This window comes from Nematostella vectensis, chromosome 3 (assembly GCF_932526225.1).
Source record: "Nematostella vectensis chromosome 3, jaNemVect1.1, whole genome shotgun sequence".
NCBI classification, from domain to species: Eukaryota; Metazoa; Cnidaria; class Anthozoa; order Actiniaria; family Edwardsiidae; genus Nematostella; species Nematostella vectensis.
The window spans coordinates 2,921,832-2,940,759 of NC_064036.1; the positions used below are offsets into that span (position 1 = coordinate 2,921,832).

Sequence of the window (18,928 nt, forward strand, 5' to 3'; positions counted from 1 at the left end):
ACTAGACAATTGGCTGCAAATGCCTTTACAAACGCGTTCCACGTACGAGATAAACAAAGCGATGGAAATACGAAAGCAAATCATAAACAGCATAAGTGTTAGGAGGGGAATATGCCGAGATGAGCTTCCAAGAGGGTTTTGAAAGCGAGCTTCTTGAACCTCAGGTTGAGCCCTCGCTCCTTTCGAAGTCATCCGAGTTTTCCAAGGTCTTGGCGGAGCTTGCTTCTGATAGTCCATCACACGATTCTGCCCAGAAAAGTGTCCGTTTTAAAGAAGGGGACACAGGAGATGGTGCTTTCTCGACAGATATAGCCTCTAGTCTACAAAAAGATTCTTTTTCTAGTCATCTTGATAACGGGATATCTCAAGTTCCGAGTAAACAAGCGCCTCATGGTCACGGATTACCCAAACAATGCGAATTATTTGGTAAACAAGGAGTCTCATCCGAACAAGGCTGTAGTGCCAAGTCTTCAATTGATGAAGGTGCTGTCCAAGCGGCGAGAGCAGAAGCTGGTGATGGATTAGCAATCACGCACAAAGGTTCTTCATCAAGAGATGAACAGGAAAGACCTGATAAAGAATTTGACGGATATGTCGTCTTCACAGACGCCAGAAGCAGCTCCGGCAGTACTAGCGATCAATATAAGGCTAAAGTAAAAGATGCGCGTGGTGAAGTGAATGAGACCTCAGCCGGCACGTATGTGCAAACACAACCGCAACGTAAGAACAGTATCAAAGCTTTGTCTCAAAGGATTGGAAACCACCCTGTCATCGCAAAAGCAAAGAAAACAAGCTCCAGATTATCGGTAAAGCGGCAAGAGAAATCAGACAAGCAACTATCCGCTACAGCGGACTCCTTAGTAACGCGTCCGGCTCATCAACATCCACCAAAAATCTCAATTTTAACAGAATCGTCTCGACACAATTCTCCCAAGTCGTCACCTATACCCATGCAGGGAAGGTCACCGTCCTCCAGGCAACCAACGTCGCCACCATCACCTAGGCAACCAACCTCAACACCATCACCTAGGCAACCAACGTCGCCCCCATCACCTAGGCAGCCAACTTCATTACCATTACCTGGGCAACAAACGTCACTATCATCACCTAGACAACGGATGTCATCGCCCAGGTCCCCAATATCACCACAAACCAGGTCAATGACATCACCTAGATCACCACAATCACCAACAGTGCCTCGTCGACCAATATCACCTAGACCGCCGTTGTCGTCATCACCTAGTTCACCATTGTCTCCGAGTTTACCAGGGTCAACTCCTCCTCCGCTGTCACCCCTATCTCCGAGACCCACCTTGTCCCCTAGGCCAGGAAGTCGGTCTTCCTTATCTCCGAGTCCTTCCTTGTCACCTAGGCCAGGAAGGCGGTCACCTTCATCTCCGAGACCTACCGTGGTTTTAAGGCCAGCCAAAAAAGAAGGACCTCCGGAGGGTGCTATGGTCAGTAATAGCATTGAATCGAGCCTGGAACAGGTAAGTACCTCTGGAGAGCAGGGAGACGTCAATGATGTATCGTCCGTGCTATGCGTCACAATGGACGTGCCGGCTAGCCATAGAAGCTCGACGACTGGGAGTTATCAGAAGTCACGAGCTGATAAGCTCGCTATATCACCCCGCGTCGCTCAGATAAGACGAGGGAGTGTTATCCGGTCCAATAGTCACGAACCCCCAATTGAATACTTGCAGGTGCCAGTCCATGTGAGAAGCAAGTCTTTTTTCCAAATCGACTCGGAACGGACCAACGACAGAGAAGACGTAAGCCCTTTACTACGGAGGCCAACTTCGGGTTCCGAAAACTCTCCGAATGAAGCACGAAGGAGATCTAATGGATGGACGGACGAGATGGCAAGTGTTCAATTGAGCCCCAGGCGCGGAAGTATAAACATGGTGCGCCGGGGTTCAAAATGCTTAGGGGATTTATCCCTTGGAGATGCAAGCACACAGCGCCCGAGCACCCCAGACATCATGTCCCCAACTATTGGCCGTAGGTTGAGCATAGTGGCTCATGGGCAGCAACGCAGGAGGTCTAAAATATCGGATGAGCTGAGCCTGGTAGCGAGCCTACTAATTCATGAGGCAAGTGTAGGCGATGACGACGTGGCACTACCGGAAGTGAGTTTGAGTGACGTCATGAAAAGCTGGAATGCTTCCGCTGAGGATAAGCACGCGCTGTCACGTGTTATCGACAAACGAAAAGAAGCGAAAATAGACTTTGAGGCGGTACAGAACTGTAGGTATCTAAGGAACACCTCGCATGAGGACGACTCATGACAGTGTGTTTGATAGAGTGTGCTTGGAACATTAAGAGCAAAGGAAACCGCCAAGTAGCCGATCATAGTGCTCGTCTTAAAACATTGCTTTGCCACTATGAAATGTTGTGTTTCGATACTTCGTTTAAGCTGCCTCTTGTCTTCGTCCTCAGGGTCTCTTCATAGCGATACCAAACAGCGGCTTAGCCAGGATTTTTATTAGGAGGGGCCCAAAAGGGACTTTGAATGCATTTTCTCCTGTACTTTAGTTAATGTCTCATACATTTACTCTATTTTTGGCTGCTAAAAAGAGGCTACGCCCTTGCCAAAGACAATAGAAAACCAACAGACAAATCTTATATGATGTTTTGCTGTAGAATTGGGGACTACGTCAAAAGCTAGGGGCCAGGCTCGTACCCAGCTCTCTTGGGGGATGCGCAGCCATATGTGCATCATGGGTAGCATTTGACGATCATCCAATAAGAAATTGAGGCAGAGAGGAGGTGCGCGCGCACCGTACCATCCTCCCCTTATGTAAGCACCTGGGTACGATTAATGAAAATTGCAAAAAGTCGACAAAACGCAACAAGTGCTTTTTATAGAACATACTAATGATATTTTGCCAAGTCACCTCTCTCTAGAGGTTGTAATATTTTCCCAATGACATGTCCGTAGTTAATTTGTGCAAACAAACAGTTATGTTAAAACAAGTGGAGTTGGGAGAGAGCTGGTTGGAAAATGGTGTTGATTACGGGCTATAAAAGCATTTTAGACCTTGAAAGTCCTATATTATTTTCAGTATTATTGATAAAGATCAAGGTTTCGGGAACCATCCAGAGCAATGTGTCTGTTACCCCAGGTTACGCAAATGACTGTTGGGTCACCCTAATGGTATTGTCGAAGCTTTGGTTACCTGTTAATTATAGGCTAAAGGTTTTGGGAAGAGCTTGCTTCGCTATTTGTCTCATTACATGAATTAATTAGACATTTAGCCCTTTTCGTTTGACTTTATTTACGACGATATTCCATGAATGACCATTTTGATAAGTTTATAAATTTCTACTTATTTTTTTCTTTATATGCTTGTTGTCATGGTTTTAAGCTCATTTATGTTTATGCAATAAAAACAAAGTGGAGCTAAAACCCACAGGATTGTTAAATACCATAACTAAATACATCTCTGTTGTTGTATATTATAAACATTCAGCTAAAAAGTTCTTGTAAAAGAGATGTTGACAAAGATTTTGTCGTGTGCGTTACGGTTACTGCGCCTTTTCTCCCTCCCCCGTCATCACGAGATGTTGCACGTCACTGGTCACGCCGACACAACTACTCTCACAATACTCCCACAAAGTACATCACTCCAAAACTCACCCCTATCAGTGCTACCAAAACATTGTGTTAGTTAAGTGCTGATGGTAAGGATCGATCGAGTTTTCGTTCGCAAGATCTTACGCATAAACCTGTCGTTCTAGTCGACTGCTTATTGGCTGCCCATTTGATACGTGTTCGAATTCGATCACGGAATTTGCCCCCGAGCACGAGAGCTTGCGAGTGTCGGGTTAGTCATCTACTTGAAGATCAACTCCATATAAACCACGACGCCATGAGCACGAAAAAGACTAACAAGAGCGATCTAGCGAGTCAAAAGGTTAGGCCAACAGATTCTCAAATGCAAGGTAAACACAGCTCCGCAAATAAGGTACCGGACCCTGGCCGAACAGGGAGACCGATGGATACTACAAAACGGAGACATGTCACCCAAACAACAATCTTAAAACCATTAGCATCGAAACCAAAAGAGGCAGTTGGCGATTTATTGCGGTCTTCGGGTCAATCAATTGCTCATTCAAAACGTGGTAGAACTCATGAACCATTAGTGCTGGGTCCTCTTAAAGTTCCAGCTACTAAACAACATGTCAACAGAGAAACACGGCAACAAACAAACTTCCCCGTCACTAGCAAGGCACTCTCGAGGGCTGAAGCCTCTCAGATTAGCGACTTATTCAAGGAAGCCGTTAAACCCAAGGCAAATCCTCGGGCTGGGCTTCTCCACATCGATAAGCGTGCCTCGGGAGTTAGAACAAGCCCAGTAGGGGGAGTGGAGTATTCGTCCGGAGGCTTGCCAAGACGTCACAAGGATCATAAGAAAGCTAAGGGCAACAGGAACGTGCAACGCAGCCCGAGACCGCTCGGTCCACCATCGATACACGTGGAAGAGAGCACAGGGCTTTGTCTTCCTGAGATAACGATGGAAGAGGTGCTGCAGTCATGGGACGTGAAACCTCGCAGGAGTCGGTCGTCGAGTAATGTCGGGATAAAGGACCCCATGGAGTTTCTTAAGTCTCAGAGCGATAATCGGCACGGCCATAGCCCTGTGCCCGATGCCCCTTCTTACGAAGAGCTTCTGAAATGTAGATATTTACGACTCGGGCAGGAGGAAGAGGAGGAGAGATTGGCGCACGGCACTTTTTGCTCGTGTAACTCATGCGAGCACTCGGAGGGATTGAAAAACTCGCCGTATTTGAACGCCTAAGGGCTGCCCCTGAAATTAATTCCACATGTATATAGAAATATTCCACTGTGAGACTGTAAAAAGACCGTAAACGAGAGACGATCTAGACAATATATTTTTTTTTCTCTAAGAGCCTGTCGTTTGGTTGGGAACGACTTCAACCGCGTGTACAAAGAGTGCTCTATGTAATTATTTATTTGGCGTTCTCTATATTATATTTTTGTTTTACTCTCAAATATTTGCAATAAATACACCTTGTATTTTTACTATCAAGAACGTACGTGCTATTACGCATAAGGGCCGCGATCGATACTTAGTGCGTACCCTCAGGCATATCATGTTATAAAGGGGCTATTAATTGAAGAGAAAAATGGTATTGCAAAAGCGCTGTCACGCTAACGATTAGTGACTGGCTTTCACAACCAGCCTTGTTAGCGCGGGCCGGTAATACAATGGAACCTAGATATAACTATAAGGCAAGGGAAAAGTCATCGTTATATCGAGAATATTTTCCATATATTTTTTTTAGTTGGCGACATCGTTATACCGAAAGTATATCGGTGATAGTATATCGAGGTTTCACCGTATATGTATTTCTGATATTTAGAAAAATCCTTTTTTGAGGGATAGTGGAAAGCGAGAGGTTGGGAATCAAAATGCGAGTTTTTGAGAGCTTTATTTATTTTTTCGCGCTAAAGGTAACGAAGGGACCGACTTGTGTAAAGTATATACATATGAGACCAACAGTATTTATTATAAAATGTATTAAAACTATGTACAAAATTCATATGGACTCTATTAGACGTCGAATCGCTTGATGAGTTAATTGGTATATAATGTACAGCGATAATTACAAAATATCTTGCAATATTTTAATTTCTATTATTTGTATGTATATAAGAAAACGCTCGTTCACACAATGTTGAAGTGGCAATGTCGAAGAGGGAAGACAAAGTCGATTTACTAATTAACTTAACGAATTACTGATTAACACAGAGAAATACCACTAATATTGAATAGTAAACAACCTAGAAGCCCACTAAAAGTTTGATATTTTTAAACCTAGGAAAAAAAATTTTAATTCAAGCCCCCTTCTCCCTTCCTAAAGTATAGAAAAAATGTTTCAGAAATAATTATTCCGACTTCTGAATAATGTAGGTTTCCTTTTCAAACCCCTTCCAGCCTACGCTGGAAATAGAGCCTACAATGTTTTTTCCCTGCTTTTTTTACGAAAATATAATTCTTGGTGTATTGAGTCGCTTTAAGCGTCCATAAATTAATGTAAGTGTAGTACATGTATGTCGGTGTACCTCTTCTCACTCTCATAATACAAGTCTTTAGAATCGCGATTTCGTGACAAGTCTTTAAATTTCACGATTTTAAAGATTTGGCGTGTTCAAGTGTTCAGCCGACTTTGAAGTACGACACCGTCGCCTCTTTGAGGCCGATAGAACGATTCTCTGTTATACCTTGAAGCAGGTGGAGAATATCGAGATCACAAGAGCTCCTTGTGTGACACGTATAGCGTGACATGGGGCATGACGCAAATGAAGTCCGATAAATACAGAGCGTGACACATTTGGGGCGTGATTATTTTGCGTGTCAAGGAACAAAATGTCTGTTTTATATTGGTTCCCGTGTAGACAATTTTTACATTCTCGTAATAGTTTCGTTGTGGACACCACCTTTGTCATCGATCTCAGTGTGCTCCTTGGAGCTTGGCAGGTTTGGGGGTGTCATTTGATCTAAGTTTACTCCTTGGAGCTTGGCAGGTTTTGGGGTGTCATTTGATCTAAGTTTACTCCTTGGAGCTTGGCAGGTTTGGGGTGTCATTTGATCTAAGTTTACTCCTTGGAGCTTGGCAGGTTTTGGGGTGTCATTTGAGGTATGATAAACTTCCTGGAGCGCCGAAAAGGCCGCTGGTTCACATGTGTAGCTAAGGTAGCACGCCATGACCAACCTTCAGATGGTTCGTCTTGTGCTAGTGTTCCCTTGTGGTGCTCCCAGTAAGAGAAAGGAGAAAGGAGTTGGATGCATAGCTGCTAATACTTGTTCAATAGCACATGATTGCTCTTTCCGTAAGCTCATGTTTGTGCATCTGCGCGTAATCGTTAGACTTAATAATAACTCAAATTTTCTCACTCCCATTCCTGACTTCACGTTGCTGAAACGTACGTGGACATTTTCCATTCAATGGCGATATCGCTCGATTGCATGCGACATCGAAGATATATTTCATCCACTAACGACATTGCTCGATTCGATGCGAGGTCAAACGAAATGCTTCATCCAGTTAAGATATCGCCCAGTTAGTTGCGACTTGGAATACATGCTTCGTGCAATGACGACATCACTCGATCGCATGCGACATGCTTCATCTAATGACGACCATCCCTCGATTTGATGAGACGTCAAAGGACATTGCATGATGAAGGTTTTGTGCCATGTCATACATTAACAGGACTCGCCTCGTCTTTTCGTCTGCCTAGCCCTATTGAAGCTAACGTGAATTTAGACCGCTCAGAGCGTCTGTCCAGGCTCTCGCAAATGTTCGAGTCCTTTGCAGTGTAAATCTGCTTTAACTGGTAGACGAAGAACACGTTCGTCGCTATTAACAGGACGATGATTATCAAAAGGGGAATGATGATACTCCAACTTGGACGTATCCCTGAAGCGGAAAAAAAGGAGATTAGTCTATATGGCTTTACTTGCTATATAGGCATAGCTTGTGTAGCAAACATCCGAAATAAGAAAAGGGGAAGGACCCGCGACACTTTCATTCTGAGGTATAGGCATAGCTTGTGTAGCAAGCGGCGCACTTTGGAGAATGACAAGGCGCAAGGAAGGTGGAGCTACCTTTGTGCAGAACGGGCTAAATCGATACCGGCGTGTCTGGTGGCAATGACATGTGACATTCCCACCGTAACTGTCAGAGCTACATCTAGTACAACTTGCAGGATCAACACTAGAAAATGTACTTGCGCACGATGGTTTCGCTGCGCACACTTTTCCATTCGATCCCTAAAACGACATCGGTAAATAGGCTTGTTGGCTCAGTCTAAAGTAGGTGATGCTGTTCTAACACAAGATAACTTCCAAAAGACTAAGAGAACACGCGTAGATGGTGTGGCCGAAGGGGACTTGGGTAAATAAAGTGTGCGCTTTGTTAGTTTTTACTCTCGCACCCATAAAAAGCTACACCAAACACGGCGTCGGTATAACAAGGAATAACTATTCTATGACGAGGTACTAGTTCTCGTGTCGAGTAGATACATACCATCGTCATGTGAACACGGCTCTTCCCTCACAATCGCCTCCTTTTCCGTTTGAGACGAGTACTTCGTCACTTGCGGTCTGATTGACGTGACGGCGGGCGCCATTGACGGTCTCAAAGTCGGTTTAGGGTCGTCGCTCTGAAGACTAGACTTGGTGTGACTGTTTTCGGTGGGTAGTAAGGGTACCTCGTTGGATTCCGTCGGCTCCGTTGTTGGGTTGGTCTTGGGGGGTAGTGGTGTTTGCGTGGTTGATGGCACTGTAGGACACCCTGAGGGTGTTGTGGGTGGGGCAGTTGTAGGGGGGAGACATCGCGGGTCTACGGAACAATCAACGTTACAAGTTGTTTTACTGACAGCGTCGGACGGTCTGTGCATTGTGCGCGTTATCATGACAAAGTCGAGAAGGATGGCACCTAAACTCGCGTCTACGTGTTAAAGAGGTTCATAAGGTTCTATACTGTGGGCGTTCAAAGGCGGATCGAAGGCGGGTGTCTTAACAACAGTACAACAGTATCAAGCCGCTAATTGTCTGTCCCTAAGAACCACCACCTCTGGATACCCCCCTAACGCCCCTCCACTGGGGTCGTCGAGTTTCGTCCATCATCTAACGGTTACGTAAGACTGTTGTTTAAAGCCCGTGCAAACAGCGGCAACATCAGCCAGTATTGACGAAGTCTTGCTCGACTGGCCAAACGACAAATCATCCCACTCGTTACATACTATTGGGGTTATGATCCTACTCGTTACATACTATTCTGGTAATCATCCCACTCGTTACATACTATTGTGGTAATCATCCCACTCGTTACATACTATTGTGGTAATCCTCCCACTCGTTACATACTATTGTGGTAATCATCCCACTCGTTACATACTATTGGGGTTATCATCCCACTCGTTACATACTATTGGGGTTATCATCCCACTCGTTACATACTATTGTGGTAATCATCCCACTCGTTACATACTATTGTGGTAATCATCCCACTCGTTACATACTATTTTGGTAATCATCCCACTCCTTACATACTATTGGGGTTATCATCCCACTCGTTACATACTATTGGGGTTATCATCCCACTCGTTACATACTATTTTGGTAATCCTCCCACCCGTTACATACTATTCTGGTTATCATCCCACTCGTTACATACTATTGGGGTTATCATCCCACTCGTTACATACTATTGTGGTAATCCTCCCACTCGTTACATACTATTGGGGTTATCATCCCACTCGTTACATACTATTGGGGTTATCATCCCACTCGTTACATACTATTGTGGTAATCATCCCACTCGTTACATACTATTGTGGTAATCCTCCCACTCGTTACATACTATTGGGGTTATCATCCCACTCCTTACATACCTTGTGGGCTTTTACAGATGTAGAATTTCATTCGCATGTTACTCTTAATACAATTCCCGCCACTCGTTTTGTCCAGCGATGACTTGGTCCCATCTGACGTCGCTGGAGGTTTAAAAGAATGATTTTTATCAGCATTATTGACTTACAGTAATTATTTTGAAAATGACACAAAGTTCTCTCACCGATAAAGTAATACTCTTGTCCCAGAGCAAACTCCAGGCCTTGCGCAGTCGCACTGAATTGCTGGAATGCCACTGTGTAGTACTTCAAACTCAGGGGGGTGTCGCACTTGAGCAGAATCTTATTCCTGGGGGATAGGGTGGTGTTACATTTGTCGTAGCTTTCTTCCGTGACAATCCATAAGTTTTCGTAGAGAAATTCCTTAGGCGTGTCATCCTGAACTTTATCGACTATCGACGTAGGGTTGGGGCAGACGATCTTCACTTTTGACATGGCTGCAACGTTCATTGCTGTTGGAGTCACGAGTTGTGAAAACCTAAATATATAGGATAGAACATAAGATATAATTACAATAAAATGTGGCAGATTAATTACAAAAATGAATATATATATATATATATATATATATATATAAATTGAAATATATACAATAACTAATAAATATAAAATTTTAATAAAATATAACTATGGAGGACAATATCGGTCAAGAACTTAAAGGTTAAAAGCCTCCTTAAATAAGAAAGTTTTAATGAAATATTCGTGCCATTGCCAATTTCAAGAGGCTGTTCCATAGCTTAGGCGCGGGTAACTCAAACGAGCGGTCTCGAGAGTGACTAAAGACTTAATTCTGGGCGGTTGGAGCTTAACTCCACTGTTCGATCTTAGATTATACGCAGAATGGGGTTTTATTGTAACAAGTTCGCTTAAATATTGTGGTGCGAGTCCGTGGATAGCCTTATAGGTTAATAATAATACTTTAAACTTTACTCTAAACTCAACGGGGAGCCAGTGTAGCTGCCTAAGAAGTGGTGTTATGTGTCAATGAGAAGACTGATTTTAAGAGTTATGTCATTTTGTAAACGTAAGGATTTGAAATTGTAATGAAAGACGCGATAAGGTGTGACATGCGGCGGTAAGGAGTAACAAGGAGCAGGACTGGATCAGGATCCGACGTCATTTTGTTGCCGTGGTCAGACGTTATGCAATTCGACATACAAGGAGAGTAAACTGGGTCGAAACTGCAATGCTATCCGTTTCCCATATGATACGTATATCTGCGCACCCTCCTCCCCACCCTCCTTAGCAAATCCTGGGTACACGCCAGGTTCCCATGGAGTTTGTGCAGAAGAGAGTCCGTGAATGAACTCTTCTGATAAAGGTCTGCTCTTCTTGTTACAAGGTCCAAATTAGGGAGGAATGCTTATGAAATACCTAAATCGTTCTACGGTGTACGAAAAAGCATTTGTGTGTTATTGTGAGATAGCTAGTAAATGATGTCTCAATCTAAATTGCTTGAGTTAGAGTTTGATTATGCCGTAAGTTCGTTCTTTTCTCGCCCCAAAATTATTTAAAGGAGTAGTATATGGGTTACACATCATATATATAAAACCCTTGTTTTATTCAACAAGAGTAATATAGGTAGTCGGGCTATGCGCCTTTTGTGTATGTGCGCCTCTCATTCCAGCCTACGACCCAAATACAAACAAGGGGCTGTGATTCGTATCACCGAAACACCGCCTCGACATAATTACATATCTAGGTCATTTCACGCTTGCATGAGGATGCCAACGAAGCGACATCAAAAGCTCTTTCTTTGCGAGCCAAACGGCCACCTTATTTATCTCGATGTAGATGATTATTATTTCGAGCCCTGTTTCCGCCATTCGTGCAAACCGACCATCCACATGCTGAGCTGACAACAAATAAACACACTGTAAACTCATTACAAAATGGAATCCCCGCAGGTCCGGCTGAGACCACATACAAGGCTAATTCCGGTGAATTTGGTATCGTTCTACCCCAATACAAATCCAAGACCCCCGCCTCGCGCTCGGCAAGACTTTGAACCAAGCTCAGCGTGTTCCTGACGGTTTGATTTATGACATCTTATTTCTATCTCTAATTTAGTTATTACATTTTATAAAATAACATTATTTCGGTCTCTTGGTGGGTTCTGGATTTAATTTTGAGGTTTTGGACGCTAGTATCTGTTCAGCTGGCAAAGAGAAAAGACGCCATATGGTTGTGAGTTTTCCAGAATTCGCTCAAGCCAAAATCCCCGCGTCGATCGCACAAAAGGTTGTTTCGGTCCCTCAGCATGACTGGGATTACTATGTTCTCTTCGGCGCAACGTTAAACAGAAAAGGGACAGGGGTAATATATAGAGCAACGGGAAGCCACGTGAGGTCGGCCAAAATTTCCGCGTTGTAAATCACAGATTATGGAAAAATAAAGATCACCCGCGACTATTTAAGAAGGTCCGTAGCATTGTCTAGAGGAAAGTCGGGGTCTTTATCCGCACCACGATAGTCTTCAATCTTAACGCTGCCAACTCTTGGATGCACGCCTAAAGGCTATTTATGATAATTATACACCGTAATCATTTGTTTTATTTGGTTGTAACATTAAATGATAAACTTGGGTTAAAATAAGTCATTTTTCACGTTGGCCGACGCATACTTGTCGCACAAACAGCCGCAGGACTTATTTGGTTGAGTCATCCCTCCACTTACAACACGTTCCATATAGTATTCGTGGGGGTTTGGATATCTTGAGTGATCTTAGATTGATATCTAACATGTCTTGATTAATGAGATCTTATCAGTACTGCATTAATTGAGATCTTAGCATTCTATCCATCTTAGACTCAAGGAAATCCATTCAGGGTTCTTATGTATCAAAATTAAACTGAGAAATAGTTAAAAACCAAGCGAGTTCCCATTCCCAGATAACCGAATATTGCTTATGTCACTCAAGCTTGGCTAATTGGTTAATGCGCTAGTATGTGATAATTAAATTTACACATAGCTTATGTCACTCAAGCTTGGCTAATTGGTTAATGCGCTAGTATGTGATAATTAAATTTACACATAGTAAGAGTCCTTCACACTTGGTCAACCTGACAGATTAACAGCTCTTAGAATGGATTACTTTCCAGATAATACACGAGAAATGATTTTAATCAAACATGACCAATATTTCTTATTGATCGGGGCTTGTTCAGTTATTGAGCCAAGCTCTAGCGGTTAAGTAGCAGTGTCGTCCACTCCTTTCTTATCTAACTAGCGTTACCTATCGACGTCTTAATCATAAATATTTGATTTGGCTTGCGATAATAAGGCAAGCTCTCTTTACCGTAGAAGTGTTTTTCAGATAAACCCCTTGCCTGTAACATATCACCGGTGTAGCCAAAAAAGCTTGGCTTCAGTTCAGAGCTTAGCAACCTTCAGGCTAACTTCGAATACGTTGATAAGCTAATTCAAGTTTTAACCCCATGCAGGAGCAAAACAATAGCTTAGACCGCAACCCTAAGCCTATTAAAACTCAGCATCAATTTCCCAAATCACCAAACTAAGTATCCGAACCACTTCACAACAATACAGGTTCCCACAGTTATCCAATAACTAGCGGCTCTAATCGTCTGAGAATTTCACATTCTCTGTTTGTTAATAAACGGTACATTCCAAGACGCGTCTTAGCTTCGTCTTTGCCGCTATTCCGTTCAAGTTGACGCCCATGTACTTGACAAGCTAATTAGCGCACCTTACACCCCCAGCAACGAACCTCTCGGCCTCTACGTCCGGGTTAGACACTAGCTTATGCTCTTCTACTTCAAATTACTCATGTCCAAAGCCCAGGAAGGCTTTGAGTTCTCGGTAATTAAGTCACAAGACTCTAATTTGCTTGGATTGTTGTCTCTTGAGTGTTCGTGACCCTTGCCGGAAGTGATGAAAGTAGAGTCCAACGCTACTACAACACACTTTCACTACCTTAAGAAACGCGCACAGATCAAGCTCTACATGATAGATAGAGTCCACAGTGTGCCCTTTCTAAGCATCTGACGTCTTATAATTCCATATGTGTGAGCAGTAAGGGTAGAAATCTAAGCATATGTGCTATTAAAGTAAACTCAAATGTAATTCCTGTTATGCGGTCTTTACCGCAGGGGAGGGGATGAAGCAATACGCTGTCATTACCTAGATTTACAATTCTTAAAGTTTCCGGGAGAAAAATTTCCTAAAAACCACAGCTCAGGCCTCAAATACGCGCGCTTCAATTCGACTGCAGGTATTCGGCAAATATTGGGACGGTCACGTCACCAGACGGCCTAGTATTCGACTTGTTGCGTGGGGCAGTACAGATAGAAGTAGACAGAAATGCCATTTATTACATATTTGAGCCATATGGAAGCTAGAGGGTGTTTCACATGAATTGTGTTGTTGTCTGAAAGTGGGCTGAACTACACGGTCTTTGCGGTCTCTTCAATCAGTTGGTTTTGAATTAGAAAGCCGCGTAACACAGCGCGGTATGAGGTGCGTTATGCTTGAATGAAGCGTTGAACCAAAATATGGGAAACCGTTCCTCCTTACATATAACGAGTACTGATGCTTTCTAGGCCGTGAAGTCCTATCGTAAGTTCCTATCGTGGGTGTAAAAATGAACAATAAAAAAGTGGATAGTAACAAACTTCCTGCAGCCACCCCCTTAGATTCATATCGCACGTCCAGACCGGTTTTTCGGATCCATAAATTACCCAAGCGGTGCTATAATGAGTCGTATATTCCGAGGGCCATAACTTCCTTTAACCGGTCCGTAAGACAAAACTGATCTATATAACCTTCCTTGGTCGGCCCTTACCGCGCACCTTACGTGCCTCGGTACGTTACAACAAGAATTGACAAGCTATTGGTACGTCGTCCTCTATACACGTTCACAAGTAATTCGTCCGGAGCCAGTATGTCTCAAAGAGGCGTACCACCACATCGGAAAGACACACTTCGCCATCTGATTAGCTCGTTAGCTTTATAGGCTTTTAAATGGATCATTAACACCTATGTGTATAGTTGATTGTGTTGTTCTTTTAGTGCTGGGATAAAGCAATGGGCTATTATGTGTCGTTGGACAAGTAAGGCTGCCATAAACGACAATGATTCCATAAATTTGCACTTGTAAAAATCAATCAAAACGTATCTATTTATTTATGCTGTTTCGTGATGTCATAACCTACATTTACTCGACACCTTGTTTACTTGGAATATATTTGATGCTCGGACCAAACGCTCCAAGCCTTTCAATGCCTCTTTGTAGGAGCTGGCATACGACCAAACCCACACCTCGCCCCTTATATACAGGTCTGATGTAAACCCGAACCCAGAGATGCTAGCTGAAAACCTAATAACAAATACAGAAGCCCTATTCCCAAGAATAGCATGCGTATCATGTTTTCTTCTGTTGAAAGTGTCATTTCTCGTGCAGTTGTGGTGACAGGCATTGTCTATGTGCCCAGCGTGTTGATGCGACACATCAGGACCGTAAGATGCGAGAATCTCTACATTGGCAAAATGCCACCGAGGACAGACAGAATCTGATGAACAACACCCTGGACTTTTTTTTATTATTCGAATCAATAAAAAAACACGATATTGTTTCATCAAAGATTGTTTACCTAAGTTTGGTAAACTTTTGCTAAACAGGCGAGTTCTTGAAATAAAGCGTGGTTATTGTGAAAGAACTTTGCGATTTCAGCGTCTTGTTTGTTTGTGCTGACACGGTTTGCAGATAATACAATTGCCGACAGTTTTTCTTTGCCTTTGAAAAACAAATTTCGAAAATTCTTTTGCTTGAGGTTCAAGCTTTGACCTTACGATATGGGAAACCACAACAGAAGAAAGAAATGTCAATCTGGCTGAAGATTTTAGCATTTCACAAATATAAGATTCTTAAAAAAGTGGTGAGCTGCGAGTCGGTGAAAGAGATGTATCTCTTTTGAAAGAGTTATCGGAAATTGTGTGTGACCTTGCATTCCTCTTTACTATTTTATTTAAATTCTTATTCTAGTTAGGTTTACACAGTTATTTGAACTATTTTCCCGCAAATGAATACTTTGAGCTGACAGAACGGATGGAGGAATTTTAAGTGAAATTATTTTAGCGAATTCCAGGCGTGTGTCTCTAGTTGCACTAATGAACGTGTCTTGACATCCAGGTTAGGAGGTGTCGAAAGCGGGAGGAAACTGGATGTTCCTACCATGTGACGAATATCTAAATATAGTCTGAGGACGTCTGAGATTGCAAACGAGATTCAACTTCATGTCTTTCCCAAATAAGTACCTTTGCAAAAACTAAATTACAAGAACAATAAAAGTCATAAAATTGACGAATGCAAACACTTTACAACACAGCCTTGACGTCTCAATAAACTCTCCTTTGTTTCCAAGGCTTAGTTGAATCGCAAACTGGAACCTTTTAAAGTAATTTGTACGCAGACGTTATATACGCGGCAGCTCTTTGATTTCACATTATTTTTACATCTGGAAATTGATGATCAAAGCTGCTGTGTTTTGTGACGAAATAATAAATCCGGTCTTCTTCGACGTAATGACCTCGCTTCTGGGTCACCGCATCTGAATAGAACTATCCCATCTCTGCCTCTGGGACTTTAATAAATCATCCTTTTGAACAATTTTCTTTGTGTGTTATTTGTTGAAGCTGAAGAATGGACAGTGTTGTTTTGCAAGATAAAAAATATACCCGACAGCGAGCGGTCCACTACGTAAAAAGGAACCCCCTGCTACAACCTAAACCCGATACAAAACCCTTGGCCTAATCTCGACATAAAAATCTCTTATCTAAATCTTGTGGTCAGTCGATTGATAAATCACCAATGATACGGCTTTCCAGACTAGATCCATGTTTGATAGTAAGCGAAGAGCCAAATGAGCCTTGCGTGTCTTTAAAACACTGAAACTCCAGGGAACACCGCTAAATTTTTCATGAATGTTTGGCGTCTTTTCAAATCATGATTTCTCCAAATGTTGCTGTTTTGTCATCTTTAATGAATCTACCAGTAACATCTTAATGAAATAAACCCTAAATCCCTTCAGTATACAGCTTACTAGGACGCTTGTTATTGTAAATATTCTACAAAATTGACTTTTATAGAGAGAGCAGTTGAGTGAAGGTATTTTGATAAATAAATCTATTTGACAAAACTGAACCGATAAACAATCGCCCAGTTCTTTCATGCGCAAAACTCGCAAATTAAGTCGTTGTTGTCTAGCTAAGTAAGCTAATTTCTGTTAATAAAGGCTAAAGCTTTTTTGCCTGATTCTAGAAATAGGAACAACAACAAAAATTGCCACAGAACACTGAAAAAGGTCGATATTTGAACCATAGTGGCCGCCGACCGATAGCTGTCATTGCCTGCTTATGGCTGTAGAATTATTGAGGCTGTTTCCAATATACAAGGTAATTCCAGTTGCCAGTTTGATAACGCTCGAGATTGTTCACACTCGATTAAGTCTTCCCCCGTACTTTTCTTATTAACTTTATTTGAAGTCGAGATGACTTCGCTTCACTTGATTAACCCGTGTTTGTGAAGGCAAACCCCAATAAAACATAACAAACACAACGGAATAATTTGTGAATCATTTGTGGCTAATGTTTTCCTTGTAAATTTGGTTTTCGGCTTTGATTTCCACGGATATTTACGATTAAAAGGTGTAGCTAGAGAATTTTTGTTATGCCTGAAGGAAATTCCGTCAATCGTCATAGAGAAAAAGCCGTCTGTTTGGAGATAAAAGAAGCTAACAAGTAACTATGTTTCTGTAATGCCGGTGATAACACCGTACGCGCGCTAAATATAGCGTATAAAATCTAACACAGAGGTTTCGCTTGTATTCTCTCACGCGCTGAAGAGGGGATCTGTTAGCTAATGAGGGATGCGTTGCTAATGTACTCACATTGGGTTTCGCGGGGTCCAATAAATCGACGGATACACCACTGATTTTGCGCTGTGCACCAAAGCTAGCATAACAAGGAACAGCGCGCTCCAACCAGAATCCTTGCCATACGCCATTCTTTCTTTCTCCAAACGCACTATCCAAATACGATCTGTTCTCGTTCTAATCCCGTCAAGGGCTGTGGGGTGAAGTTCGACTCAATCTCCGGCACGCACTGATTGCTAGTGATCACTAACTGACAGTCACCACGTTCAAGACGAAATTATTGAATTTCAGCAGACGAGCGGAAGCTGCGTTCGTCACAATACGCCAGGCCCGAGAGCTCACCTCCGTTGCGGTCTTGGAGGGATAGTTACAGAGGGCGAGAAATAGGTCGGATGGCCGTAACGTCTAGTACGACAAGCGCGCACTTATTTGGCTCTGCTTGTTGCCACACAGCTGTGGGAATATCCATACACTATAGCACGCGGCTTACATTTCACCGGCTAACTCTAACGGCCTCGCTTTCATCTCGTGTGACACATTAGCCTTAGCTCGTTTGGGTTGGCTGTGGGTCCGTCCCACTTGTAATTACGTATTCCCCTGGGGGGGGGCTGGGGACTTGAAAGGGTTTGTATTGAGAGTCATAGAGAGCTATAAGCGGATTGTGGTAATCTATAACGACGCGTTTTGTAGAGAAAGCGTTCAATCTCGCGGATCTGTCTTGTGCTATTTCAGCTTGTTTGTCTGCCAGGCTGAAAGCTTGTGTTTTGAGTGGCCACCCTATCAGTGTCATATGGCTATCACATCAAGCTCACGCAAAAATACCGACTCGTGTAACCCTAGACCTACATAAACACACTGCTTTTTTGTAAAAGCATGATCATATAACAAGCAAAACAGTTTTGCATTGGTTCCAGACAAATAAAAAATTAGGTTTGCCCCTAAAGAACACGAATGTGCACGGGCATATTGAGGTCAAGGAACACTCAGTAATTGATGGATTTTTCATTTGAGCTTTTATCAGAGAGCTGTATGACAAACTGTATTTATTGTTATGTCTCTAGCCACAGAAAATTTCCATTTCCACTGATAAAATGAGAAAAGCCGCGAGATCTCTTAAAATGGCTTGTAACTAGTGCCGGTAAACGGATTTATCATGGGAGTAACCCATTTGTAACTATGTGTAATGGTGATCTTTGCAAAGCCGGCGGATAGATGCGGCAATCTACCAATGTAATCATTTCCCTCTCATTACCAGATTACGTACAAGACGAGGATTGTGGCCGCAAGTAATGCTGGGTAACACTTATCCGTTTTCCCATAGCGGGTTCTTTCGCTACACACTTGGAGATTTCTTTTGGGTACAAAAGCGGTGTTAAAAAAACAACAACAATAAAACACAATCTGTTACAGAAAGTACTAATATACAGAAAACCCTTTTAGGTAATAAATAGATAAAGTTGCAGCAGAGTACTGAAAGATACACGTTTCCATTTTTGAGGATCGAATGCAATCCTAAGCATTTCGAAACCGAAATAGCTAGTTAAAAGCGAAAATCAATGGAAACTAAAAGTTATCAGACCGCACGCAGTCAACTT

The 18,928-nt window shown here is 42.7% G+C and overlaps 3 protein-coding genes across 3 annotated transcripts; 2 read left to right on the forward strand and 1 right to left on the reverse strand.

Moving 5' to 3' along the window:
• Positions 1–3,880, forward strand: LOC5507755 (serine/arginine-rich splicing factor SR45). Its single transcript, XM_032376512.2, has 2 exons — positions 1–1,490; positions 1,704–3,880. The coding sequence occupies exons 1-2, from the start codon at positions 120–122 to the stop codon at positions 2,286–2,288; spliced, it is 1,956 nt and encodes a 651-aa protein (XP_032232403.2). The 5' UTR covers positions 1–119; the 3' UTR covers positions 2,289–3,880.
• On the forward strand, positions 3,866–5,054 carry LOC125561148. The gene has a single exon (XM_048724523.1). The coding sequence runs from the start codon at positions 3,873–3,875 to the stop codon at positions 4,800–4,802; it is 930 nt and encodes a 309-aa protein (XP_048580480.1). The 5' UTR covers positions 3,866–3,872; the 3' UTR covers positions 4,803–5,054.
• Positions 5,055–5,510: 456 nt separating this feature from the next.
• LOC5507756 (ephrin-B2) lies at positions 5,511–17,863 on the reverse strand. Its single transcript, XM_048724522.1, has 5 exons — positions 17,349–17,863; positions 9,610–9,923; positions 9,428–9,529; positions 8,059–8,373; positions 5,511–7,449 (listed from the first exon to the last, which is right to left on the reverse strand). Exons 1-5 carry the CDS (start codon positions 17,462–17,464, stop codon positions 7,229–7,231), a joined length of 1,068 nt encoding a protein of 355 aa, XP_048580479.1. The 5' UTR covers positions 17,465–17,863; the 3' UTR covers positions 5,511–7,228.
• Between the last annotated feature and the right edge of the window lie 1,065 nt (positions 17,864–18,928).

What these genes read in the sequence shown, in the direction of transcription:
- LOC5507755 (XM_032376512.2), top strand. Translation starts at nt 120, where the DNA reads ATGAGCTTCCAAGAGGGTTTTGAAAGCGAGCTTCTTGAACCTCAGGTT. An exon ending in TTGAATCGAGCCTGGAACAG is followed by an intron (nt 1,491 to 1,703) that starts GTAAGTACCTCT and finishes GAATACTTGCAG; the next exon opens with GTGCCAGTCCATGTGAGAAG.
- LOC5507756 (XM_048724522.1), bottom strand. Translation starts at nt 17,464, where the DNA reads ATGGCGTATGGCAAGGATTCTGGTTGGAGCGCGCTGTTCCTTGTTATG. An exon ending in CATCTGTAAAAGCCCACAAG is followed by an intron (nt 8,374 to 9,427) that starts GTATGTAAGGAG and finishes ATTGTTCCGTAG; the next exon opens with ACCCGCGATGTCTCCCCCCT. An exon ending in GCCGTGTTCACATGACGATG is followed by an intron (nt 7,450 to 8,058) that starts GTATGTATCTAC and finishes TTTCCGCTTCAG; the next exon opens with GGATACGTCCAAGTTGGAGT.
- LOC125561148 (XM_048724523.1), top strand. Translation starts at nt 3,873, where the DNA reads ATGAGCACGAAAAAGACTAACAAGAGCGATCTAGCGAGTCAAAAGGTT.